The 23,907-nt window shown below is 33.4% G+C and overlaps 1 protein-coding gene across 2 annotated transcripts in view; it reads right to left on the bottom strand.

Annotated features, from left to right (window-relative positions):
* Window positions 1–1,645: 1,645 nt before the first annotated feature.
* Window positions 1,646–23,907, bottom strand: part of Iav (transient receptor potential cation channel subfamily V iav) — a 34,706-nt gene continuing 12,444 nt past the window's right edge. The window contains exons 5-14 of one of the 2 annotated variants that reach the window (XM_070305376.1): window positions 22,056–22,292; window positions 19,632–19,783; window positions 13,999–14,215; window positions 13,015–13,176; window positions 12,419–12,616; window positions 11,811–11,920; window positions 10,286–10,635; window positions 9,888–10,136; window positions 4,042–4,354; window positions 1,646–2,978 (exon numbers count right to left, since the gene is read on the bottom strand). In XM_070305376.1, the coding sequence (XP_070161477.1) occupies window positions 2,804–2,978; window positions 4,042–4,354; window positions 9,888–10,136; window positions 10,286–10,635; window positions 11,811–11,920; window positions 12,419–12,616; window positions 13,015–13,176; window positions 13,999–14,215; window positions 19,632–19,783; window positions 22,056–22,292 (2,163 nt within the window). In that variant the 3' untranslated portion in view covers window positions 1,646–2,803. The remainder of the gene's footprint in view (window positions 2,979–4,041; window positions 4,355–9,887; window positions 10,137–10,285; window positions 10,636–11,810; window positions 11,921–12,418; window positions 12,617–13,014; window positions 13,177–13,998; window positions 14,216–19,631; window positions 19,784–22,055; window positions 22,293–23,907) is intronic. The other variant, XM_070305377.1, reaches the window with a different exon arrangement.

The raw sequence follows: 23,907 nt of genomic DNA, 5'->3' as shown, positions 1-23,907 counted from the left end.
GCGAGCTTTTCTTCTTTTTTCCTTCCCGCGAGTTGCCCAACTTCAAACCGAATCGCGAATCAATTTAGCAACTTCGACAGTTCGAGATGCCTGAATTGGTAGGGAAATTTATCGCGCAACGGAACGGAAATTCATATCTCCTCTACGCGAAACGACTTGCCAAGCCGGTCTGGTCTTGCGCTTGATCGATGCGGGTACCGAAAACGAGACGGATATACCTAAACAACGCATCGCGCAAACTATTTTAATTCCGCATTTATTACAGACCGAGAATTCGTGGCTGCGTATAAAGAAAACGTGATCGTTGCCGGGACGGCTCGCTGATAAATTGTTTCGCGACCGGCGCTCGGCAAACCGATATTTTTATTTGCTTACGTGGCTCACATCGCTTTATATCAAATTTATTTATCCTCTTCTTCTTTCCGCGTTGCGAAGTATTGGGTTATATTGCGTATCGTTTAATTCGCACGTATCTGACCGAAACGCGTTGCATTTTTGTGATTAAATGATTCTTTGTCATCTAATACGATAAATAATCACATATTTTAATTATCTAATATTAATAAATTATCCAATAATATATATATATATATATATATATATATATATATATATGTAATATATGTATAATATAATAATAATATATAGAGTATCACAATTAGCAGAAATCGAAATTGAATAATTATCAGAGATAAGAAAGCATAAACTGGTCATTAAATCTGTATCAAAATGAAAGTAATAGTAAAAAGCAAAGATTAAAAAAAAGATATATAAAATATAATAAACGATTCTCTTGACTATATAAGATACGGTTCGTAGAACAATTTCTTAACGTTTATTCCCCCCTTAAGTACGATTCATAAAGCCCTCTATAGTAATTCTGGCGTAGCGGGTCGAAATTTGTTTGTTCGATCGTTCCCCACGGGAGATGTTATAGCGTGCTAAACGTGCTTGTTCGGCAAGTTCCTTGCTTCTGCCGTGCCGTATACGCGTCTTTTCATCTCGCGTAGCCGAAGCCGCTTCTCGTATCATTACTGTTTCAATACGCATGGGAGATAAGAACTTCTCAAGTAGCGTCGCTCGAGATCGCCAAACATTTCGCCATCTCTTCTCTCGCTATATCATTATATCGCAACAATAGGTAGAGATTGTTGACAAAATTAATGTACGGTAACCGTTGCGAATTATATTTGCGAGAGCGATTCGAATTTTCGATCGATACGCTCTTCTCTCAGAGTTCAATTCGCGCGATATTTATTTTATCCGAGCGTTGTGTGCACTTGCCATAGTTTTCCTAAAAATTTCTCTCTTTTCTCAACAATTAAATAAATAAATATAAAATATATTCTTTCACCCTCACACACACATATATGCGAAATAAAAAGAGTAAATTTTGAAACCGTAGACTACATGACGCGTTTAACGACATTGTAAATTTACTTAACGTTTTATCGTAAAACGGTATGCATATGCGACAACTCGATTTTACAAGGGTTGATTGTTTTGTCAGTAACGCAATTTACATTTCCGAGTAATGGCATATCAAACATTTTGATTAAAACGAAAAGCGGCGTATGGGCAATGAAACACGCGGAAGAAATTAAAATTAATCTGAAGAATTTCGAATTAATAATACGCACTTGAAAATAGTTTATTTTACATACAATGTTTCATGTATACAAATAGTATATCTGTATGCACAAGTATTTACACGTGGTCTTGAATAGACATTTCAAGATACTTTTGTCTTTCGCAATGAGGTATAATCTTCGATGTTATTATAATCCTTAAAACGTAAACAATGCGCAAGAACTAGTTAAGTAAAAAAACAGTTAATAATTATCATCAACGAGAATATGACTATTGTCGCACAATATATTGCAGCTTATAATTTGTCGAGTGTTTTAATTGCATATATAATTGGAGAATCTTGTAAGAGATTTAAAATCTGGAATCTCCTTCAAAGTTGGAAATATCTTCTAAAGCACGAAGAGATACAAATTGCCTGCGCTACACAAAACTGCCTGTATCTTTGAGAAATTCCTTAGCGACTCATTTAATAGATATGCATACATATGGATATGAAAATCTCTCATTGTGCAATCCCTATAGAAATTACGTATATAAGTACGGTAAGTTAACATTACTTGGTCCCTGACTATATATGTGTGTGTGTGTGTGTGTGTGTGTATCTGCTTCAATAATTATCATATGGAACCCTGTTACTTAATGGCATATCGTCCACAATAAGTTAGGCGGTGCGCGAGTAAGAGATTAAGTAAAACTTATATTAGCAGTACTTATACACATAATACTGCCATATATGCAAATAGATCGTATATCTTTACAAATTGTCTATATCTCGCTTGTATAAATCCAAACTCTTTTTTACATTAAGCATATCATGCAATACCAGCGAAAAAACTAATTTATGCAACATTAAAACTGTGTTTCAAGATTTCCTTCGAAGAAACAGTGAGCCAATCTCTTATGTACGTGAAAAGCTGTTGTCGATTAATTTTATATTTTAACTCTATCGCTTTTTTGTACTCATTTATAAGTATAAAGTATTATTAACATATCTTTAATTAATTATTGTTGATTTAAATGAGAGTGTAACTTCTGGATTAAATCAGAATCCGTCACACGTATTAAAGTTCAAAACTTTTAAAACTGAATTTACGCAATTTTCGAAATAAGTTCGAACGTGAGACCTTCTTATGCACGATCATCCATGTGCATGATCCGACGCCAATGGCGTCGGCATCATGATCGGTGTAGCGCAAAATGTCATAAAATCATATTAAGGACTATCCGGTGCGTTATCCCGCCAGGCCAATATTGTGTTCATGTCGGTAATGCCACGCGTGCTCCATGGTTCGAGCGGATCCGAGGACGACGTCGGCGGTGAGGCCGCCTTATTCAGCTCGATCGATTCCTTCCTCCTCATCGGCTCTTCTATTTCCTTAGGCGATACCCTGCGCGCGAATGCATTAAAAAAAAAAAAAAAAAAACGCAGACTGATTAGGGAAATAAGCAATCGGCCGCCGTTATCGAGCCTCATATAAATATATATTCAACTAGAGATGTTCTTCTTTAAGCTATATATTTCTTTAATTTATACTTTTTTTCGCGAGGAAAAACGTCAAATGTCATGAATTATCGTATTTTGTTTTTCTTTTCTTCTCTTTTTAATTTTCGATATTATACACTGTATATATTTGTAATTAAACGTATTTAGTAATTAAATGGATTTGTAATTAAGCTCTTTAAGAATAAAAATCTATTTATATAAAATTTATTTTAACTGATTGATATACTTATGTATTTTTCTATAAACGCAAAAATATCTTTGTTGAGGAAAAATCAAACAATTTACAATATATACATGATGATTTTATCCTGCTTAGCGCCAACGACGGGATGGTTATTAGATGGAATTTAATTAACACATTATATAAATCACGTCAATTAACGTAGCGTATTGATTATTATTTATTTGAAAAGATAATAGATATAGATTTCTTTTTCTAGTTTTCTCTCTCTCTCTCTCTCTCTCTCTCTCTCTCTCCCTCTCTTACTATCGACTTTCGTGGTTAGTTACCGATATAAATATCGATTCAATAAATGTCGACTTTCAGCTTTATATAAATTATAAAATATATCTGTGGTAAAAAGGCTATATAATCTGTGGTATAAAGCTATAAATTTGCTCACTGCTTATTGAGAATAAATAAAATAAAGAAAATTAGAGAAATAAAATTATTTATAAACTTACAGATATTTTTTAAATTGTATTAATGATATATGAAACTATTTATTTTTTGCTAAAAAGATATTCGTCTTTTTTGCTTTGAAAATATTGCGATGAACAATAGAATATACTTCTTTTTCTATCTCCCTTTCTCTCCCTCTCTCGCGTATAAATTTGTTTCGCAAATATAAAAATATTCCCGTGTCTATCTCCGCTATGTATGACTTATCGTAAAATTATTAAAAAATGTCGTGATTTATCATCGACCATGAATAAGGCATTATTACCTGTTTTTCGCCGTTTTCGGCCGACGTTTCTGAATTTTATCCGGTACCTTGACTGAAATGTTACCATTCTGCTTGACTTCCGACTTAATTGTTTCGATGGAAGTCTTTCGACCTTCAATCTCGATATGATTTGCCGGTTTCTCTTCCGGATCATTGAATAGGGGTCGATATCGCTGATTTCGTTCGATTGATATAGTGGACGAAGAACTATCGTCATCGTCATTACGGTGTGACCGTTTTGACGTAGAAATAAACCTGTTATTCGCAGATTTTATTCTTCGAAGGCGAGCTTCAGCGCCTAGCAAATTATCTCCTGTAAACAACAGTCGTAATCTTTTTTGGATAATATAAGATTTACAGATGTAAGCTCATTGAAGTTTTCGCATTCTTTGATTGAAAATTTAAAATATGATAATACTATAAGTAGATTCGTATATAGAAATGATTAAGAGTCATTTAAAATTATGCTATATCTAAGATTATAATAAAATTATAATAAAAAACACAACATTTTATTTTGCATTTATCAAAATAATAAGATTTAATTTATAGTTAGTGAGAATTTATTTTAAAATGTATTTATCTATATTTTTCTATTATTTTCTTTTGCTCTTGATTTTGCATAAATATATTTTTATCGTTATGCTATTGTTTTTAATTATCCGAGAAAAAAATGATTTATAATGAGATATAACATGATTAGATGTAAATATACATAATTAAATAATTATGAAAAGATCTAATAAAGTATGTAATTTTATAAGTGTAATCATATATAATATAATAAATGTCCGAAATTTGTGGCACGAGATATAATCTTATCTTTATATAATCATATTCAGCTAATAAATCTGTTTTCATATGTATAATCATCTAGTCGAATATAATTATATAAGATAAGATTATATCGCGCCAATTTCGGATTTAATTATATATGATTTTATATAATTATATAAAATCTATTTTTCCCCGATCATAGACAATGATCATAGACATTTTAAAATATATTTAATAATGCGTGAGTATTTCGGCTAAGTAAAATCCTTTGACAGCTGATTCTTAGCAAATTATTTTTTTCTCAATCCTAAGCAGTCTAGTATTAGAATATTTGCATTGCTTAACTTAAAACGCAAAGACTTATAAACGCCAAGAATTATAGCATTAGCATGCATGAGTTAGAATTTCAGATTAAATGAAACTCTTTTGAAACCTAACTCATGGTAATATATTCTTTCTTCTATCGTGAGAGATCTTAAAAAATTCCACAAAATCTACACTTTTTATACAATGCTCTTATGAAACGCTGGAACGACGGCTAGAAATTTTTAATCGTGTAGACTCACGTATGAATAAAAATTTCGAGTTAAACGGGGTCTTCTCAGACCCTCACTGATGGCAAATTATATCTTTTTCTATCATAAAGGGTTTTAAAAGATGTGACACACAACACAGTACTTACCCCTTTTAATATAAAACGTAAGGATGATCGTCAAGAACTTTGTATCGTTTACACGTATATACGAGCGAAAAATTTGGTAATTTTATATGCTTGGTGCATATTTTTTACTATCTTTTAGAGAAAGATTATTTATTGTCATTTTAATTTAAAATATTAACATCTAATTGTGTCCTTCATATTTTTCTATATATTTGTATATCGACAATTATCAGAAAAAGACTTCCGATTCTTTTCTAATCTTTCTTATTTTACACACACACACACACACACACACACACATATTTTTAATATTAATTATATTATATTATAAAAATATATTTATATGCATTATATTTTATAATAGTATCAAATGGATCACTATCACTTAATTTCACGAGGACAAAATAATAAATTAAATAAATTATATACTTACCCTACGATTGCACTGTCACCCGATGCTTCCTTATGTCTCTTCTCTTTGCTGTTCTTTTGCTACTTCTTCATACCACTCACGCGCAAAAATACTTTTAATTACGATCTTACTCGCAGAACACGACGCAAATCATGCGACATTTTGTACGGCACAACCGAAATAAAAACTACGATCTATGCTCGACACTCGAAATTTGCGCAGCCAGATTAACGCGCTGTTCGCAAATGTTATTGTTAACAAATAGTATATACGCTCTCGTTTTAAACCGATTACTATCTTGTATTAAAACATAAATGCAAAATGTACGAGTTTATGAATTAAAGATAAATGTCCGCGAGAATACGAAACAAAAGTATGTTCTCACTCTATTGTCTGCTCGCGCGATAAATTTCGATAAAATAAATCACGTACAAATTTCAACAAATAATCGATGTATATACATAAAGTATTAAAAAAGCTTCGCTACCCGATTGATAAAATGTTTAAACCAATTAAAAGTACTATATGTACCTGTTTGTACCGCGCGTGTAATAATTAAACGCCGCTTGATTCGGAGTCAGTACATTTTGTCCTTAGAACGTTTCGTTAATGAAATAATGAATTGTGATAATGGTAACTTTATCCCAATACTCGCATGATATTATACGAATTGAATTAATAGCTAATTAAGACGGAAATCGTTAGAATATAGAGGAGTAATGCGATGAAATACGGAGCAACTCGTGCCACTACCTACTCGCTCGAGCGTTGCTGCCTGAATGATAACAAGGCCACGAAACGTAAACAATAACGTGCTATACGCCGTGAGAAACAAAGACCAAATACCGTGTAGTAAGCAATATTTATTGTTACCACGAAATATTTAACGCACTATGAGATATAAATATATGCGAAATATATTATTCCTTAAATCTCAAATTAATTATTATTAAACGGTTGATGTATTACTTTTAATTATTTTTTTCACTTAATCTTGCAATTATTATTTGTATATTATTCACACAATCCGAAGATGATTATCAAAATATATTTAAATCACCGAAAAATTCAATAGAAGACACATATTTGAATCTAAATATATTTAAAAAAATAATTATTGTCAGTAAATTTCAAACCATAATTTATAATTTCCGTCCCTTATGACTTCGATATTTATTTCAACTGAATATATTGCAAGAAATACATGCTTTGAAAGAGATAAGTAACTGTATGAAGTACGCTTACGAGTCGTCAGTCGCGAGAATTAATTAATTGTCAAAGGCTGCTAATCTTTAAATGTTATTTAAAAAGGTAATGATCGTATTTGACATGACCGGCTACTTCATTGTGCTTTGAAGAGTTAATGATGATGCACGGAACATCTCTCATCATGTAATTATCTCACGAGGTAACAAATAATAAATTAAATTATAAATAATATAATTAAATAATATATTATTAATTATAATTACTAATAATACATTATAAATTAAGTTATATATATATATATATATATAAATTTGCTCATTCTATTTGTAACATATTTATTTCAAGCAAATATCAAAGTAAAAAAAAATAGAATTTCCAGATTGTTTGACTATGAAGATTTATTCGACGCTAATTATTCCTTTAAATATGTCTAGATTCTCGAATGTAAATAGAAGAAAAATATGTCGAAATCTTAAAACGTATAGATGAAATACGGAGTGACTCTTGTTAACCCGAATAATAGCATAACATTACGAAATGTAAACAATAGCACGTTATACGTCATGAGAAACGAAGGCTAAATATTGTTTACTTACATACGTGCTGATGTTCACTCGTGTGCCTTGTTACATTCGCGCAATTAACTCAATACGCATAATGTCACGCGGTATCGAGATAATCTTACCGTCATTATATCAAAACTCATCAGTTATTAACAAGTCGGTCATTAACAAAATATTTTATAAGTACAGAATGTGTGTCGAATCGAATGGAATTTAATTTATATATGATGCAATATAAAGTAAATGAATGGAAATAAAATTTGTCAATCGTATAGCAGAATTTTGGCGTTTGTACTTTACGTGGTTTATTTGATCAAAATCCAACGAGTCAGAAAAACAAAAACATTTTCAGATATCGCGTTTTTCTCTATAGATATTTATCTTTAATTTTAATTTATATATACTTTCTTTTACGCTTACATTCTGATATAAGAATATAATCGTCTTAAGACAGGAGCGTATATTACTTATTCGATAAGATTGTTGCGGTGTGTCAATTTGACCGCGCGATTTTCGGGCTTTGTGAATCGTGACTTAGTGGAAATATACTTTTCATGTTGTTTCTTCGTCGTAACATAATAATAAATAAAATACGCGACGCATGCGATTAATGTCAGGAATATCGTATAAGATACCGATTACCGCGCAATCGTCGTCTTGTGCTGATTAGTGCGGGCGTGATCATAATTAATAGTGCTTTCGTGAATGAGTGTAAGTGCCATGAAGGAACAGCAAAGGATAAGCAAGAGAGGAGAAGGAAGTTTAGGGAACTATCAGGCGACGGCGGAACAACCGCAAGGTGAGCAATTTATAACTTATTTAATTTATTATTTGTTACTCGTGAAATTAATACTCGTTTATCTCCGCGATAATAATAAATTTGCGAATATATATATATATATATATATATATATATATATATATATATATATATGTATGTATGTATATACAGAGAGAGAAGCATGTAATTGTGTAAAACACAGAACATCGTCAAAAAAATAAAAGTTTTTTTCAGAGACGATTGTCGGTAAATAAATATACAGAAAAACGTTAAGGAAATAATTATCATATTAACATTTTCAACAAATTAAATAACTTTTCTAAAAACGATAAAAAATATATATCAAGCATATAAAATTATCGAAAATTTTCGCTCGTGTGCGCGTATAATACATGGTTAAAAGTTCCTGACAATTCTTTCTGAATTTTGTGTAAAAAAGGGCAAATATATACATGGCATTCTTTAAGATCTAGAAAAAAAATTAATTTGGATTCAGATTCTTAAAAATGCTGACTATCATGACCATCTTTTTTACATTTTACATAAAAATATTTGTTGGAGGATTTTATTTTATATTTATAAAAAATCGAGAATTTTTCGCAATTTTTGTTGTAATTTTATCGTTTTTTTATGTATATATAGCTATTTCATAGCAGCCTTGCTTCATAATAGCGTATTTTAAATTTTTATTCCGAAGATATTTTAAACTCCAACTATATGAGACTTATAAAATTAGCATAAAACTCGTAAAAGAATTATTATAAAATTATTACATTATTAAGTTATATATTGTATACAAAGTTTATAGACAAAATAGCGTTCACACACAAAAATAGACTATTTAAAATATAAATTATTTAAAGAAACAATTATAGATATCTAATAAAATGAAAAAATATGAGTGCATTATAAGCCGTTTTTAAATTTTAGTAATAACTAGAACAACACAGACGCGCGCTGCGCACGCGCTTTTATTTATGGACTTTAAATTTTTCTTTCACAAATTGTCAAACTGTCAAAATTCTTATGATTTGACAGTTGCAAATAACACGAATGAAGCAAGTCGCAGCGCACAAGCAAGACAACCATAGACATAATGACATAATATATCTAGATCGAGTGTTGAGGAGTGGGAGCCGAGGTAGAAAAGGACATACTCTGTTTTGTGCTCCTTGCGTTCTCTCTCGCTCGCACGTAGCATGACGAAAGAGAGCGCTATGCTATGTACGAGCGAGAGAGAACGCATGGGGTATGTCCTTTTCTACATGCATCTTTACACCCATTTTTTAAATAAAGGTAAACGCTCGGTCTAGATATATTGTACTATGTCTATGGAGACAACCAAGCAACATCGCGGAAAAGAGGCCTCAACACTTTGATATATTCGAGTTCGAGGTTTCATGCCTTTTTTATAAAGGGAACAGAAATAAATATCTTGCTTACCGCCGAAATCGTTGTCACTGGATTCTATAAAATACTGCTTCTTAACGATGGATTTCTCAGTGACTGGCGGAGGAATCATGGCAAAATGTGCCAAAATTTGTGAATCAATCGTAGTTTTCATCGAAGCTTCGCTGGCGGCTAGGGCAGACTTCGCTATTTGCAGTAAGATTTCGTAATCTATCGTAGTCTCGGAAGCAATAACTAGTTCCAGAAATGGATCTTCAATAGCTGCTTCGAGCGCTTTTGTTTCTATATATTTAATATTTATTATTTAATTTCTTTACATCCGCGCACAGGATAATAAAATTTGCGGATTTTAAGTATAATTAAAATATATTCTTATTATCAAAATATTATTTACAGAAGCAAAATCAATAAAAAAATTTATCTGTACTTACGATTCGTATTTTTTAAATTCATCGCTTCTACATCCTTCACGGGATTAGTAGTATTATCGATAAAATCCGTAAGACCTGATAATTTAGATGGCTCCCCAATGGGCTGTTTATGTGGCTGGACACTCGTCACTGTTTCCGGATTAGTCTGGGTCGTTTTAATCTGATGGTCGTTGAAAATGGCTTTCTGTTGTGTCGTTTTTATCTGTTTCGCATCGATATTGATGGGTATGCCTTCTGTCGCCGCGGATAAGTCAAAGTCATGTGCAAAGGCCATTACGTCCAAAGCTGCGGTTAACGCACCACCAAAACCTGCAGTAACTGCCGACACTTGCGGTTGGTCAGCATTGGGACTATAATACACGTGAAATTATTGCGCGGCCACAATGTTTCATGATATATCATGAAAATCGAATGTCACGTATTATAAATATACTCTGTTCAAAAAAAAAATCATTATGATAAACAATACTTATTATAATATTAATTTATATATATATGTATATATATATATATATATATATATATATATATATATATATATATATATATATAGGCATAAATAAATACTTCCCTCTTAAGCAAATAATTAATAAATAGATATGCCAATTAGATTATAAAGTATGTTATAAAATATTCATATATATATATATACATATATAATTTTTTTAAATATAACCCAATTTTATTGACGCATAATGCATTAAATTCTCAATAAAATGAAATATTCGCGCGCGCACGAACGGAAGTGATATTCAATTTGCCAGGTAACAGAAGATATTTTTACATGATATTAAGTGACTGATGTTTCGAGGAACTGATTCCTTGTTATTGAGTAGATATACGATCTATTCATCTTACATCCTGCTACATAAGTATTATGTAACGTATCGCGCGCGTCGAGCTTCATAAATATGTAATAGAATCGAGATACGGTCACGTTCGTACCGCGTTGTTACGCGTTCGTTACGTAGAAGCATATAGAGCCAATCCATGAAGGACTCTGTTGTTTCTAAACGCCGGCGGCGTTAACTATGTCCGGATTGTACATGACATGCTCAACGGAATTACGAGATGATAAAAAGTATCGCGTCTGAATACACCGTCTCTCTAACAGAGTGACTCATCCGGCGCAAGAGCGATCATAAATCTATGTATACGCTGCGAGTTGCGAACGGTTGAGACAGTCAGTAATTAAAACAGATTTACCATTCTTGTCGCATACATGGATTAACAATAATTAAATAAATAATTATTATAAAATAGTAACAACTATATATTATATTAAAAGAAAATCAAAAAGTCGAGAAAAAAATGTATTTATGTATTATTTAAAAAATTTTTATCTTATAATGACATAAAGTGATATAAATAAATACAATCAGTATAATTATTATAATAAAAGCATGTATGTTATATAAAATAATAAAACAATGTAAATATTTTTGAATAAAAATATAATATTATAGAATATGGATAACTCTGGAGAGAAATAAGATATGATGAGATGCAATGAAAGTATCATTACCTGACTCGCACAGGAGTAGAGAAGGATTCGCGGCCCCACATTATATGTCGAAGCTGCTCGCCGGTCATACCTCGTTTTCTCAGCTCGTTTATCGTGACTTTTCCGACTCGCTGCAAAAATGCGATGCATGAAGCGAAAAGATAAAATTAAAACGACCTATCGTATATAACAATGCAGATTATTCATGTTGCTTTTATAGATGAAAATTGACATCTAAAAAATAATATTAATAGTCACGCCATTATATACATAAACGATGTTTAGTTTCTTCAAATAACATTATCGATATTTAAATCGTATCAATGACAATTTTCTATTCGTTCGTCGATATATTGGAGAAGACATGCAATTTGATGAATTATTAAAACCATTAATTTTTAACCCATCTTGGGGTAAATATTTCGCATAGTTATTCTATTGCGACAAAATTTATTACATCGTAGCAAAATTCGATGCGTGCATTTTACGAGAGTCCTATATCAGTTAAATGGGATGCCGATAAATAAATTCTGACGCTTGATGCACAGATATGGAATAAATCATGTATACCATCATTGCCAGCGCGCATATATACGAAAAAAAAGAATAAATATAAATAAATATATCACCTTCCAATTAGCTACAGCGCCCTTACGCTGTTTCGCTTTGGTCTTTGATTTGCTTTTAATAACGAGCACGCCTCTCTGCTCCGACGCGGGATTGTTAGGATCGTCGCCTGGTCCTAGCTTGATACTATATTCTTGTAGATAATTATGAGCGTCTTTCTGTGACACGGCGCGTTCCAGGGACACCACGATTTTCGCCCACTTAATGTAGAAAAAAATTGATATGTGTTTAATTAAACAGACGAATAGACAAGATTTATTTATACGATCTACATATATGTGTATATTTATATCATCATAGTTAAGCAGATCATGTTTATTATTAAAGAATTTTTACACAAAATAGCTAACAATAAAATTCGAAAATTTCAATTTTTATTTCATATTATTATTTTCATCAATTGATTCAACAAAGTGTGTATTCCCTTCAAATTTAATATTTAATATTAACAATTTGTTTTTAATATGATATTCGGAAATTTGCATTGTATTGGAAACTTATATTGAAAATATCTAACATTTAAGAAAATAATCCGGAAACACGAACATTTTTCGTAGATACTAAATTTCAAAGAAATGTGAAATATTTTAATACGAACCTGCTTGACGAATTCCTTTTCGCTTTGCTCGATAACGTGTGCGTACGTATTGCCCATCATGGCAATCAACATGTTGAGCAGCAGAATAGGCACAAGCACCATAAAAATCGCGAAGACGGTTTTGCTCAAGTTAGGATAGATCGTGTTATTCAAGTCCGCGTACTGCAATACACGCGAATTTAAGTACAATAGGACAAATATAACGCCGGTAAATCGTCGCGCGTGAATATCGTGAGGCAATTATAGGTATATATGCTAGTAAATAAGCGGTCAATGTTGCATGCTCGCAACGGCATAGAATTTTCAAACGGAAACTCGTATTTTCCATACTTTGTGCCTCCTCTCCGATCTCACCCCTTGTATCACTCTCTTTTTAATTCTGTGCAACGAGTTAATCGTTATACAAACTGCAAAACTATGTAATGATTTTTACTGGACAGGCGTATTTTGCGCGTCCATTGTCCATTTGTGCGGACGCGCGCGACCGGCGTACTAAATCTTTAATTTCGTCAGGAAACCATATTGTACTGTATTTTGTGCGACGTGGAATTGTCCGTGATTGAAATTCAAGATTCATGGCAGCATGGCGTGACACGCCATTGACTGGAAAAATATTTGGAATATTATAAACGCGCGCACGTGACGTTTTATCGCAATTCTGACGTAGAACGATTAAATTGATGTCGTTACGCAGTGTTTTAAAATCCCTGAAATTTATTTGAATCGCAAGAACGAATTAGATGGAACCAACGAGAGAAGCGGACAAAAAAAATATCTTAGTTTTGCAAATATTGACACATTGGGCAAATATTATATTGCATATCAGAATGCACAGGCTAAAAAGAAAAAGGGAAAGGAACGAGAGGGTGTATGTACACATTTGCATGCACGCGTGCAAGATAATGGCTCGCGGTAAAAAGTGATACATCGATAAAGCGATAATCTATGGCAAAGCTTACATAGCTTATAATATTATTACATTACGTTATAATCGCCAAGGGTTATCTGAAATAACGCCATCCATGTCGAAGGATAAGAATGATAGAGAGATGATTTCACGCCTGGGAATCCCTTGTAGAGAAAATAAAACGATTGCGAGAATCCGAAGAGCACGATTGTGTAGATTATACCGAAAGTCAGCATATCACCGGTTATCATGCTGTACACCATTGTGACGAATGGGCCGGTCAATCGAATTGCTCTGGAGAAAAAGAAAAAATAAGAGAAATCACATATGATACATATAATAAAAATAAAAATATAAATCTTTAAAAAAAGTATAAAATTGTTTGATATCTACATACAAAAGCTCTTCTCTTTAGGAAAATAAATTGACGTTCAAGAAGATGATCAAGTGACGAAAAAAATTTTGGAGCTTTATTTTGTTTTATATATGTATACACATACGCACATACACATACACACACACACACACACACACACACACACACACACACACACACACACACACACACACACACACACACACACACACACACACATATATATATATATATATATATATATATATTCTAATTCTAATTTATTGCATTTAATTATGTAGTTCATATATTAGCGATACCAACAAAATTATCATTATTAAGTGAATGAGATGTCGCGTTTCATCCAGTAGCATTCACACATCAAAGTCCGGAGTAAATCAATCTATTAACGTCATTCATATTGATTTCACTCGCGTGACACACACACAAATACGCGTAATATTATGCATACAAAATCCGTCGTAAAATATTTGCCGATATGATGCATATGTGTATACGGAATGCATTATAATTACATCTCTCTAATCTACCAAAATAATATGCTTTTTAGCTTGCACACATCAATCGTCAAAGCGAAATTAAAATATCGTTATACCATAAACAAATTGATGTATATCTTCTTTGCGGAATACGCGTAACTAATACGTTTTAATTCCGATTAATGTATAATGTTATTTAACGTTATCGTCAAACTCGCGATTTCTTCGTAATCTTATTTAGAAATAATAATTTATCACATCCGATTTTATATCATTGCATTTCTTGTGAAATGATATATCTTTCTATAATTAAGATATTATTTGCATTTACCAATATTAAATTATACTTACAGAAATGGCTTTTGATAACAAAATGTTCGGTTAACAAGTTAAAAAGTTCATAGTTTTGAACGCTTGATATCGAAATTCAGTGTATCGCGTGTTATCGCGTTTCCAGAAACCACGATAACACGAATAGGTCAAGCACGAACAGTGCAGCTATTCGGCGTGCATATGTAAACCACTCTTCTTACATGCAGCTCAAATTTATAACGTAGTAAAATAATTAAATGCTAATAACTTTACCTAGCCTAGAAAGTTAAATATATTATTGATTAACTCTCTTAAAACAATCGATGAAATTTCTGTGTTTACGTACATAAATATTCTTCTTATTTCTACAAAATGTTGAATGAAACACACACACACACACACATATATATAGTGGAGAAAAAGTAAATTATAATAATTAATTTATGATTTTTAATTATTAAAAGCTGTAAAAATATATCTTTATATTATAAAGTGTGAATAATTAAAATTATTTTTATATCTTAACGTACATAAATAAATTTCGACGTTATAAAAATGACATGATTAAATTGAAAAAAAGAAAATTCATTACAATTGTATGTAGAGCGTTTGAAATTTTTAGAAGACTTTTTTTTTATCAATATCGCTATGCTCACAGTGAGAGGAAATTTCATTTTAAGTTAGAGTATTACTGATTGCGTTAACTTTATAATACTCCAGCGTAAGTAAGTTACGATACTTTTGTTATCGCAAAGTTGGAATCGCGACTACTAATATAAAACAGACTTCGAATAAAGTATTAATGTATTATACTCGTCGTATACATTGAAGCAATTTATATGGAGAAATTTACTTTAACATATAATCAATATCGTCTAATATTAAGAATTTCCACATATTCAATTCATAATTATTAATTTATTATACATACTTTTTTAATAATTACTAATTATATTTTAAAATTAAAAAAATATAATTCACAAATATTTTAATTTTGGCTAAAAATAATATATATATATATATATATATATATATATATATATATATATATATATAGTATATTAGTCTATAGTAGAGGTTATAGCTTATATAAATTATTTTTTCTGCCAAATATTATCGAATATATTGCTGAACTCTCTTCACTCTTCTCCGCCCGATAATTTTTTACATTTTGGAAACTATGCATATGTCATTACAGCTAACAGTAAACAAAATCAAAGTATGCATTGATAAAATGAAAACGATACGTAATCCGAGATTCGCGGTCTCCGATGTATCATATGCGAGTACAAAGGGGGCGCGAGCCGGAATTGCGGATCGGAATCGCAGGACGAGCGATTAAAATCGATGCCGTGACTATCGGCATGGGAGAACGGCAACGGGAAACAAAAGCTTTTTAATCCCGGCGCCGTATCCGCGCTCGTCGACGTGCCGACAAATTTTTCAGATTCGTCATTCGGCCGGGATTAAGATTGAAGAGACTCGCGTGGCTCCGTGAAAACGAACGAACGAATGTAGGAACGACTCACGAACCAACAGCGTGATCGACGAATAACGGCGAAAAAGAGAGCATCGATCGAGTCTCCATTAACTCCGACGACGACGTCGTCGTCGATTTTACCCTCTTCCGCTAATCGATGGGTGACCTTATCTTGTCAAGGGTTACCGGCGCCCATAAATCTTCGGTCTTTTTCACGGAGTAAGTTCAAGGGAGGGTAACAGCCGCGATAGAAAAGACAATATAGCGCCTCCGATATAACTCGTCTAGGGTTTATAGCGAGAACAGTATAAGCGATGCAACTTGGATGAGGGATATAACGTCGTTGTGTTCCGGGTATCGTATATACGTTGTCCCGAGAAAATCAATAGGGACGCCGACTTCCGCTTGCAAACAAGTTTCCGCTATGCAAGTCTTCCTCGCTATACTTTCAACAAAGTTCCAGAAGAAGGCGTTTTCTTCCTTTCTTTTTTCCCCCCTCGTACAACTGCTCGGATAATTATATCGGATTAATACCAGATGAGCCACCGTATCCGTCTTGCGATGATGGATTAAAACTAAGAATTCACGATTATTGTTGCTATAATCAATATCCGAATCATGAGAAAAAACTTCAAAAACTAGCTAATTTAGAATTACTCAGAAAATGTTGTATCCCATCTCTCTTTTACATCTAAAAATCGCGCATCTTGAACTATCGCGTTATACGTATGAATAACATTCATTTTTTAGAAACATGCATAATTTTAATTTTCCAGTCAATTTGCGCATTCATTATTCGTACATAAAGAATATGACCTAACAAGAAAGTAAGATTTTTATTTTTAATCACATTTAAATGATTTCTAAGGAAACGCAATATTAATTTTATACTCGAATTGTTAAAATGCATTAGACACAGAAAAAATGACACAATAAATGATGAGTAATATTGTGAGAAAATATTATGATTTCATTCTCAATGCAATATCATTTTTTCAATATAGTCGCAAGTCCGAGCAGAGCTTAAGAGACAAAGAGTTGACTATGTTACCAGATTTCTGTATATATAAAAAATCGAGTATAATATATTTTATTTATTAAAAGCAGTGCCGCGCGCATAAGAACCGCGACATTTCACCGCGCGTAATTACTGTCCATCAGGGTCCTCTTTGGAGGATCCCGGTCGTCACTTCGTTTAAATATACATGCAGTAATTCCTCAAAGGCTGCCGCGTACTCGATGCCACGATGTTTCTTCTCCTCCATCACGGCTGTCGTTCGCTTGGCAATAAGCCACAGTCACGCCTTAGATTAATTTCGCACAAAATTTAACGGGAGTCTGCTACAACCGCCTCTAAAGTTACGGCCTAAGTGCTTTACGATGTACCATTTACGACAGGCCTCCATTTTACGTCTGTTTAAATTCAATATACACTCTTTGCGCCTGCACAAGTTCCGTGAACTTCTCTGTATACCTTATAGCCAACTCTCAGGCACAGCTGGAGGGCACCCAAGAAAAGGGGCACACACAAGAGCCAATATAATACTCTCTGCTTGATCATCGATACTTGACGCGCTTAGTTTAGGCCTACTTTAGGCTTCAATTCTGAGAAACAAAGATAAATCTGGTAGAGATTTATAAATTTCTACATTTTTTAAAATATATAGATATTACGATAGCGCACGTGATGGTAATTAATAAATAGTTAAAGACTATCAATAATGATAATTAATGTTCTTACTTATATAAAAAAAATCTGAAATAAAATATCACTTATAATTCCTTCGTTAAAAAATTTGATAATATCAAAAGAGATAAATATTGCTACAACGGTCCTTACGCGATGTATGGAAAAATAAAAACGATCGGTAGCGGTTGACATTTATCTGATACTCCACGTGTATTCATCGAAATATGACATCTTAGCGATGTTTACGTGTGCAATCGGATCGCGGTGGAACAAACCGAGGAGTTTGTTGAAAAGAGCAGCTGCAATCCGACCATGCCATTTTCAATGTCGATCACGTAGCTTTGATATCACGTATTAGGAACGTATAAGCACAATGCGAATGCATGTCCTCGCTTCTCAATAAACGATTTGTCCCATTTCTCGCGGAAGTACGTCCGATAGAAGGTACGTCGACATTCGTCAAAGTGTCGTTAAGTAAGAAAATGTTTGCGAGAAGCGTGTAACAGATGAACGAAGCGAATTCACGACTTGTTAAAGTTCTTTTCCCGTTCTTTCGTAACGGGAAATTTCGCCTGCAGAATAATTTTCTGTAATGAGTTATGGTGATTCGCGGTGAAATATTTATGTGAAAGTCGATGTATGTCAAGTCAAATGTAGTGAATTTATAATGGCATACAGAGTGTAGTAGTCTTTGAAATAATTATAATACGAGGAGAAACAATAATGATAAAATTTTTTATCAGATACTAAAAATTCCGCAAGCTCTTCCTGAAAAAATTAAACATTTTCACAAATCGGATTATCGTATATTTAATGCATGCTAATAATACCAAACATTTCTCTTTAAAATAATCTGTATAGAGAGAGAAAATACATTCTTTTATAAAAATAGAAGTATGTTTTTTTTTCAACTCTGCCCTTAATATTCCGTTATGTTTCCCTCGCTAATCTACCATATTTAACCGGTATCCCTTTTTACGGATAATGTAAAAATAACCAATCGCGATTATTTTCTACGCTACGTATGCGCACAATTCTCTGAGATAAAGATATATTAAATTATATAGAAGCGGGAAGTACGTTAAATTATACATCGGTTGCATTACAGAAGAGAAAGATCTACTCGCTATTCAGTCCGGTAAATTGGCATAGCGGTATGTACAGGTGGTTGCAAACACGTCACCGGATTACACGTGGCGGTTGCCAGGCGCTAAAATAATGCGTAAAATAAACGCGATGACACAGATGTAACGAGCGTGTCCTGATCGCACCAGTAAATTGCAAGCACTTTAATTTCGCGGTGACACCTCGTCTTACCCTTTCCTCCTTCCCTTCCCCCTTCCTTTCTGCGCGTTTCTTGCATTATTACTTACCCGGCGAAAAACATGAGAAGAAACCACGAGCCAGGTACGGCGAACATCAGTATCGCATCCTCCGCGTGCCGATTTCCGACCATACGACATGGAATGCACGCGAGAATGAGTAGATTGCTGATCACGAATATCAACTTGGCCGGTTCGTGGCTCTGAAATGCAAATGCGCGCAGGAACGTTAGTGCAGCCGCATGCACTCTTGCAACGTTTCAGGAACGTCCGCAGGGGAATCGATATTTTCATGTAAGTTCGATCCACCCTATGATTTGACTGCGTCGTCACGATGACAACGCCTAGCGCGAAATCTGCTCAATGTGCAAAAAGATGAAGAGATTTCATCCGTGACTTTTATATGTATATATACGCATTTATTCCTTTTCTCAAGCTTGCTTAGTTTTACATTAATCGGAAATGTCACAAATACTCTTGAGAATGAAATGGAATTGAGAATGGAATAAAATAAATAAATGTGCTTAATATTTTTAAAAATATAAAATAAATGTATATATGCGTATTGTATTTCAAACACCCGCGTGATCTTTTAACGAGCACTCGATTATGCTAATACAGCCACAAACAGTAGTTACGAGAATATAAAAAATTAAAGCGCATTATGCTTATACATATTTGCACGTGCGATCAGATAAAATATTTCTGCCCATCAAGGGATTGCGGAAATTACACATTGTTCGACAACGAGATTCGTAGGCTCACGCGCGTTAACGTTTTTAAATCGTCGCCGGTATTAATTATCCGCAAATCGAATCAGACGCGCGGATTGGGACTCGCGTTTAATAATGCAACGATATAGCTTAACATCGTTCCGATTGTATTGGAACAGAGCGGCGTATATATGCTATTGATCCAGCACCAGCAATAACCAACGGTATGTACAATATATATATATATATATATATATATATATATATATATATATATGTACAATATATTATCTCTTAATTGATAGATGTGGGTAGATAGCCGATAGACATGCACGCCACTACATCGATATTTTCTATATTTTTGTGATCTCTTGTGAGAATCCTTGACTTGAGAAAAAATATACACGGCATAAATTATATTACTAATTATATATTTAAATATATCTCTATTTATAATTTCTATAAATAAATAAGATATATATGATAGATTTTTTTATAATATGTAAAAGAGGAAAAGAGAAAATTTTAATTAAAGTTATACTACTATTTCCGTGTTCATAGGTTACCGGAAAAAATCCATTTTTATCACTATCGAGGACATATATCGAAATATCGCCTCCATCGAAAATGCTTTCAAGGTAATCAATCATTCTACTGTTGGCAGTGTCTTTTCCGAGATTTCATCTTCCTACGATATTCAACTATAATGTAATCGTGCAAAACAATAAAATTTTATTATAAACCTTTATTATAGTATTAATTTAACACGTAATGAAAAGAGACGTATGTCTATCGTGTTTTTATAAAAATGTACACGTGTTTACTTTGAGAAAATAAAAAAGAAATCTGTAAAATGTTTTCTAATTTTCTAACAATATTATATTTAATATGATCCGATTTGTTACAAATTTAATAAACAAGAGAATTAATTACTTATCATTTCACATCTGTAATTTGATAAAAACTCTTTCAACTTATCGTTTCTAATCAAATCACGAGCTAATAAGGCTAATAAAGAAAAAAAAAAAACAGAAAATGCCAGTTGTTAATATCGATACCGCTGCCGCTATACCGTTATACGTAATGCTCTCGTAATCATCAACCTATCTTTTTCTTATTCATCGGGCTTATTAACGCGTGAAAGATTAGTGGCACGAACGTACAGCTTCCATAGCGGAATATACCTTGATAATACATTCATAGATCCGTTACAGTTCACTAGCCTCGGGATTTGCGCAACCAGTCGGGTTTAGCCGGTATTGGCGCATTGAAATTGCACCGTTGAGAGTATCAGCATTGCGAGCCATCACGAAACAACGGGATGTTTCGCGATCGGTGGAAACGACAAAGATGATGCAGCGACGATGGAACTAGGGGCGTTTTAGCTGACTTAAAGATTTCGAGCCGTGTTCGTTACATAAAGAATTATTTAACCATTTTTTATTCATGAAATCAAACGTCTCGAGTTTCATCTGTTCAAACTTTCTTCTTCCCCATCTGTTTTTTTTTTTTTTTCAATAAAATTTATTCACCTTAACAATCATCTCAGTTCAAATTCTAACTCCAATTTATATATATTTCGGTGTAATATTCTATACTTGATAATACGATAGAGAGAGAACTGTTGGGCTAGTATCATAATGTAATTTTTTTTCGCGATTTAATCCCCTTTTTCGAATAATGAGTTTCCCGGGATCAAACAATAAAACGTCCCTGACGGCGAATTCATCTCATCGCGTCGAAAAAAATTTGCAATGCCTACCAGTTGCTTCAGGAACGATAGCGGTCCGACGTTGATCATCTCGCCACCCAGCTGTACCAGGATGTAATTGAGCACGCCCAACACGGTGATACACTCCGCCGCGGTGCGGACGACGTCCGTTATCTCCTCGGGCCACTGCAGCAGCATGGCATCCATGTCCGCGGGCCTGAAGTATACGGCTAAGGACAGCGAGGCCAGGTGAAACACCAAGATAATCAATCGCTTCAGGAACTGCAACTTTTCAGTGAAGAATAGATGTCGGCGTATGCATCTACGAAACTTTCCGCATCGATTGGCCGGAATATAAGAGCAAAGTTTTACAAGCGTTAATATAGAGGTAAGAGGAATACGCGAAAATATCGCCGGCCCCGGGGCTAAGCTCAAAAGATCTCTCCGGATAGGAGATAAAGATTCGCGATAATGCATTTCTGATCTCTCGCATATATTAGATTGGTATTTATTCTCGGAACTTGATTATCGAGAGCGAATTTATGCCGCAGAATTAATCGGTGATACCTGACTCCTGACGCGGGATAAAAATAATTTTTTATTGCGGGATAAAAATAATTGCTATTTGTATGTTAATTAATTTTTTGTTGTCGCACATTTAATATTGCACGCTCGTTTACTCATATAATTAACATCAATTCTAAACGAGTTAAGAAAATTCTTAATTTTCTGCGAAATTTCAAAATTTGTGAATAAATTCTAAATATGAAAAAAAAAATTCCACAATTGACATTGAGATTGTTGGAATATCCCCGCGCGTTATCGCTGCACGTAACCGTATTATCGCGCGATAATCCAATTAACAAATGCAACGTTTAACGTCTTCCGTTTTATCTTCATTCCACTTTATCCCATCGCTTATTTGTAAAGCGACCATTGTACGCGCTTCATTTAACGGATAAAATCGCTCTAACCAAATACTCCCGGGATTGACTCCTATATGATCCGATAATAGGGAAATCATTATCCGGACGAGTACAGTAATACTGCATATTGCGTCTACGTGCGGTCCGAGTGTGGCCATGATTAGTGCCATAAATGGGACACGTTATGGACGCGGTGCAGTTATAATATGCGCGATACGCGGGCACGTCTGCTAGAGCCTTTAGCGTACGTACGAAAGCTTGTTTGTGATGCGAGCGTAATTGCAATCATAGTCTGCCCGTATAACTCCGATAGCTATATATCGTTTCAAAATCACTGAGCCACCATTGGTCCGCGACGGAGTGATTTGAAATAACCGGCGCAAATTATACTACCATCACCGAAAGCCTCATCGACGTCATTCGGCCGATCGGCTGATCGACGTTAATCGTTCGGAGTCACGAGAGAAAGACAGAGACAAAGAGAAAGAGAATATGTGAATTATAAATGCGCATCTTAATCGAAGCATCGTAAAAATTTGATCGTCATATGTATCAATTTTTAATAAACATTACTTTTTTATGTTTTTCTTTTTCAAAAATTAACGTTTCCTAAATATGTCAACATTTTTATTCTTTCTCGAAAAAAATATTTACCAAATTATTTACGAAATAGTGATTTAATAAAAGAGAACCTTCTCTTTTCAAAATTCTAGAGAGGAATTTTATTACTCGATATATATATCCGATATTACCCGAGCTTCCTCGTGACTCGAACAGCCTTGTGATTATTTATCGGTATTTGTCCAAGCGATTCGCGTCGTCGACTACATAAAATATACAAACGAAAAATCATATCGCGATGTAAGCCGGTCATCTTTAAAGTGGTCGCGTAAAGATGTCTTAAAATATGGCTTGGCAATATTTAAAATTGCTGTTAGTGAATAGAGATATCTTTAAATGCATATCAATATATAAAG

Source organism: Polyergus mexicanus, unplaced genomic scaffold (assembly GCF_030449975.1).
Source record: "Polyergus mexicanus isolate NDT 795.1 unplaced genomic scaffold, iyPolMexi1.0 SCAF_12, whole genome shotgun sequence".
Classification (NCBI taxonomy): Eukaryota; Metazoa; Arthropoda; class Insecta; order Hymenoptera; family Formicidae; genus Polyergus; species Polyergus mexicanus.
The sequence above is the reverse complement of the archived record's forward strand: the minus strand, read 5'-3'. Positions and strand labels throughout refer to the sequence as shown.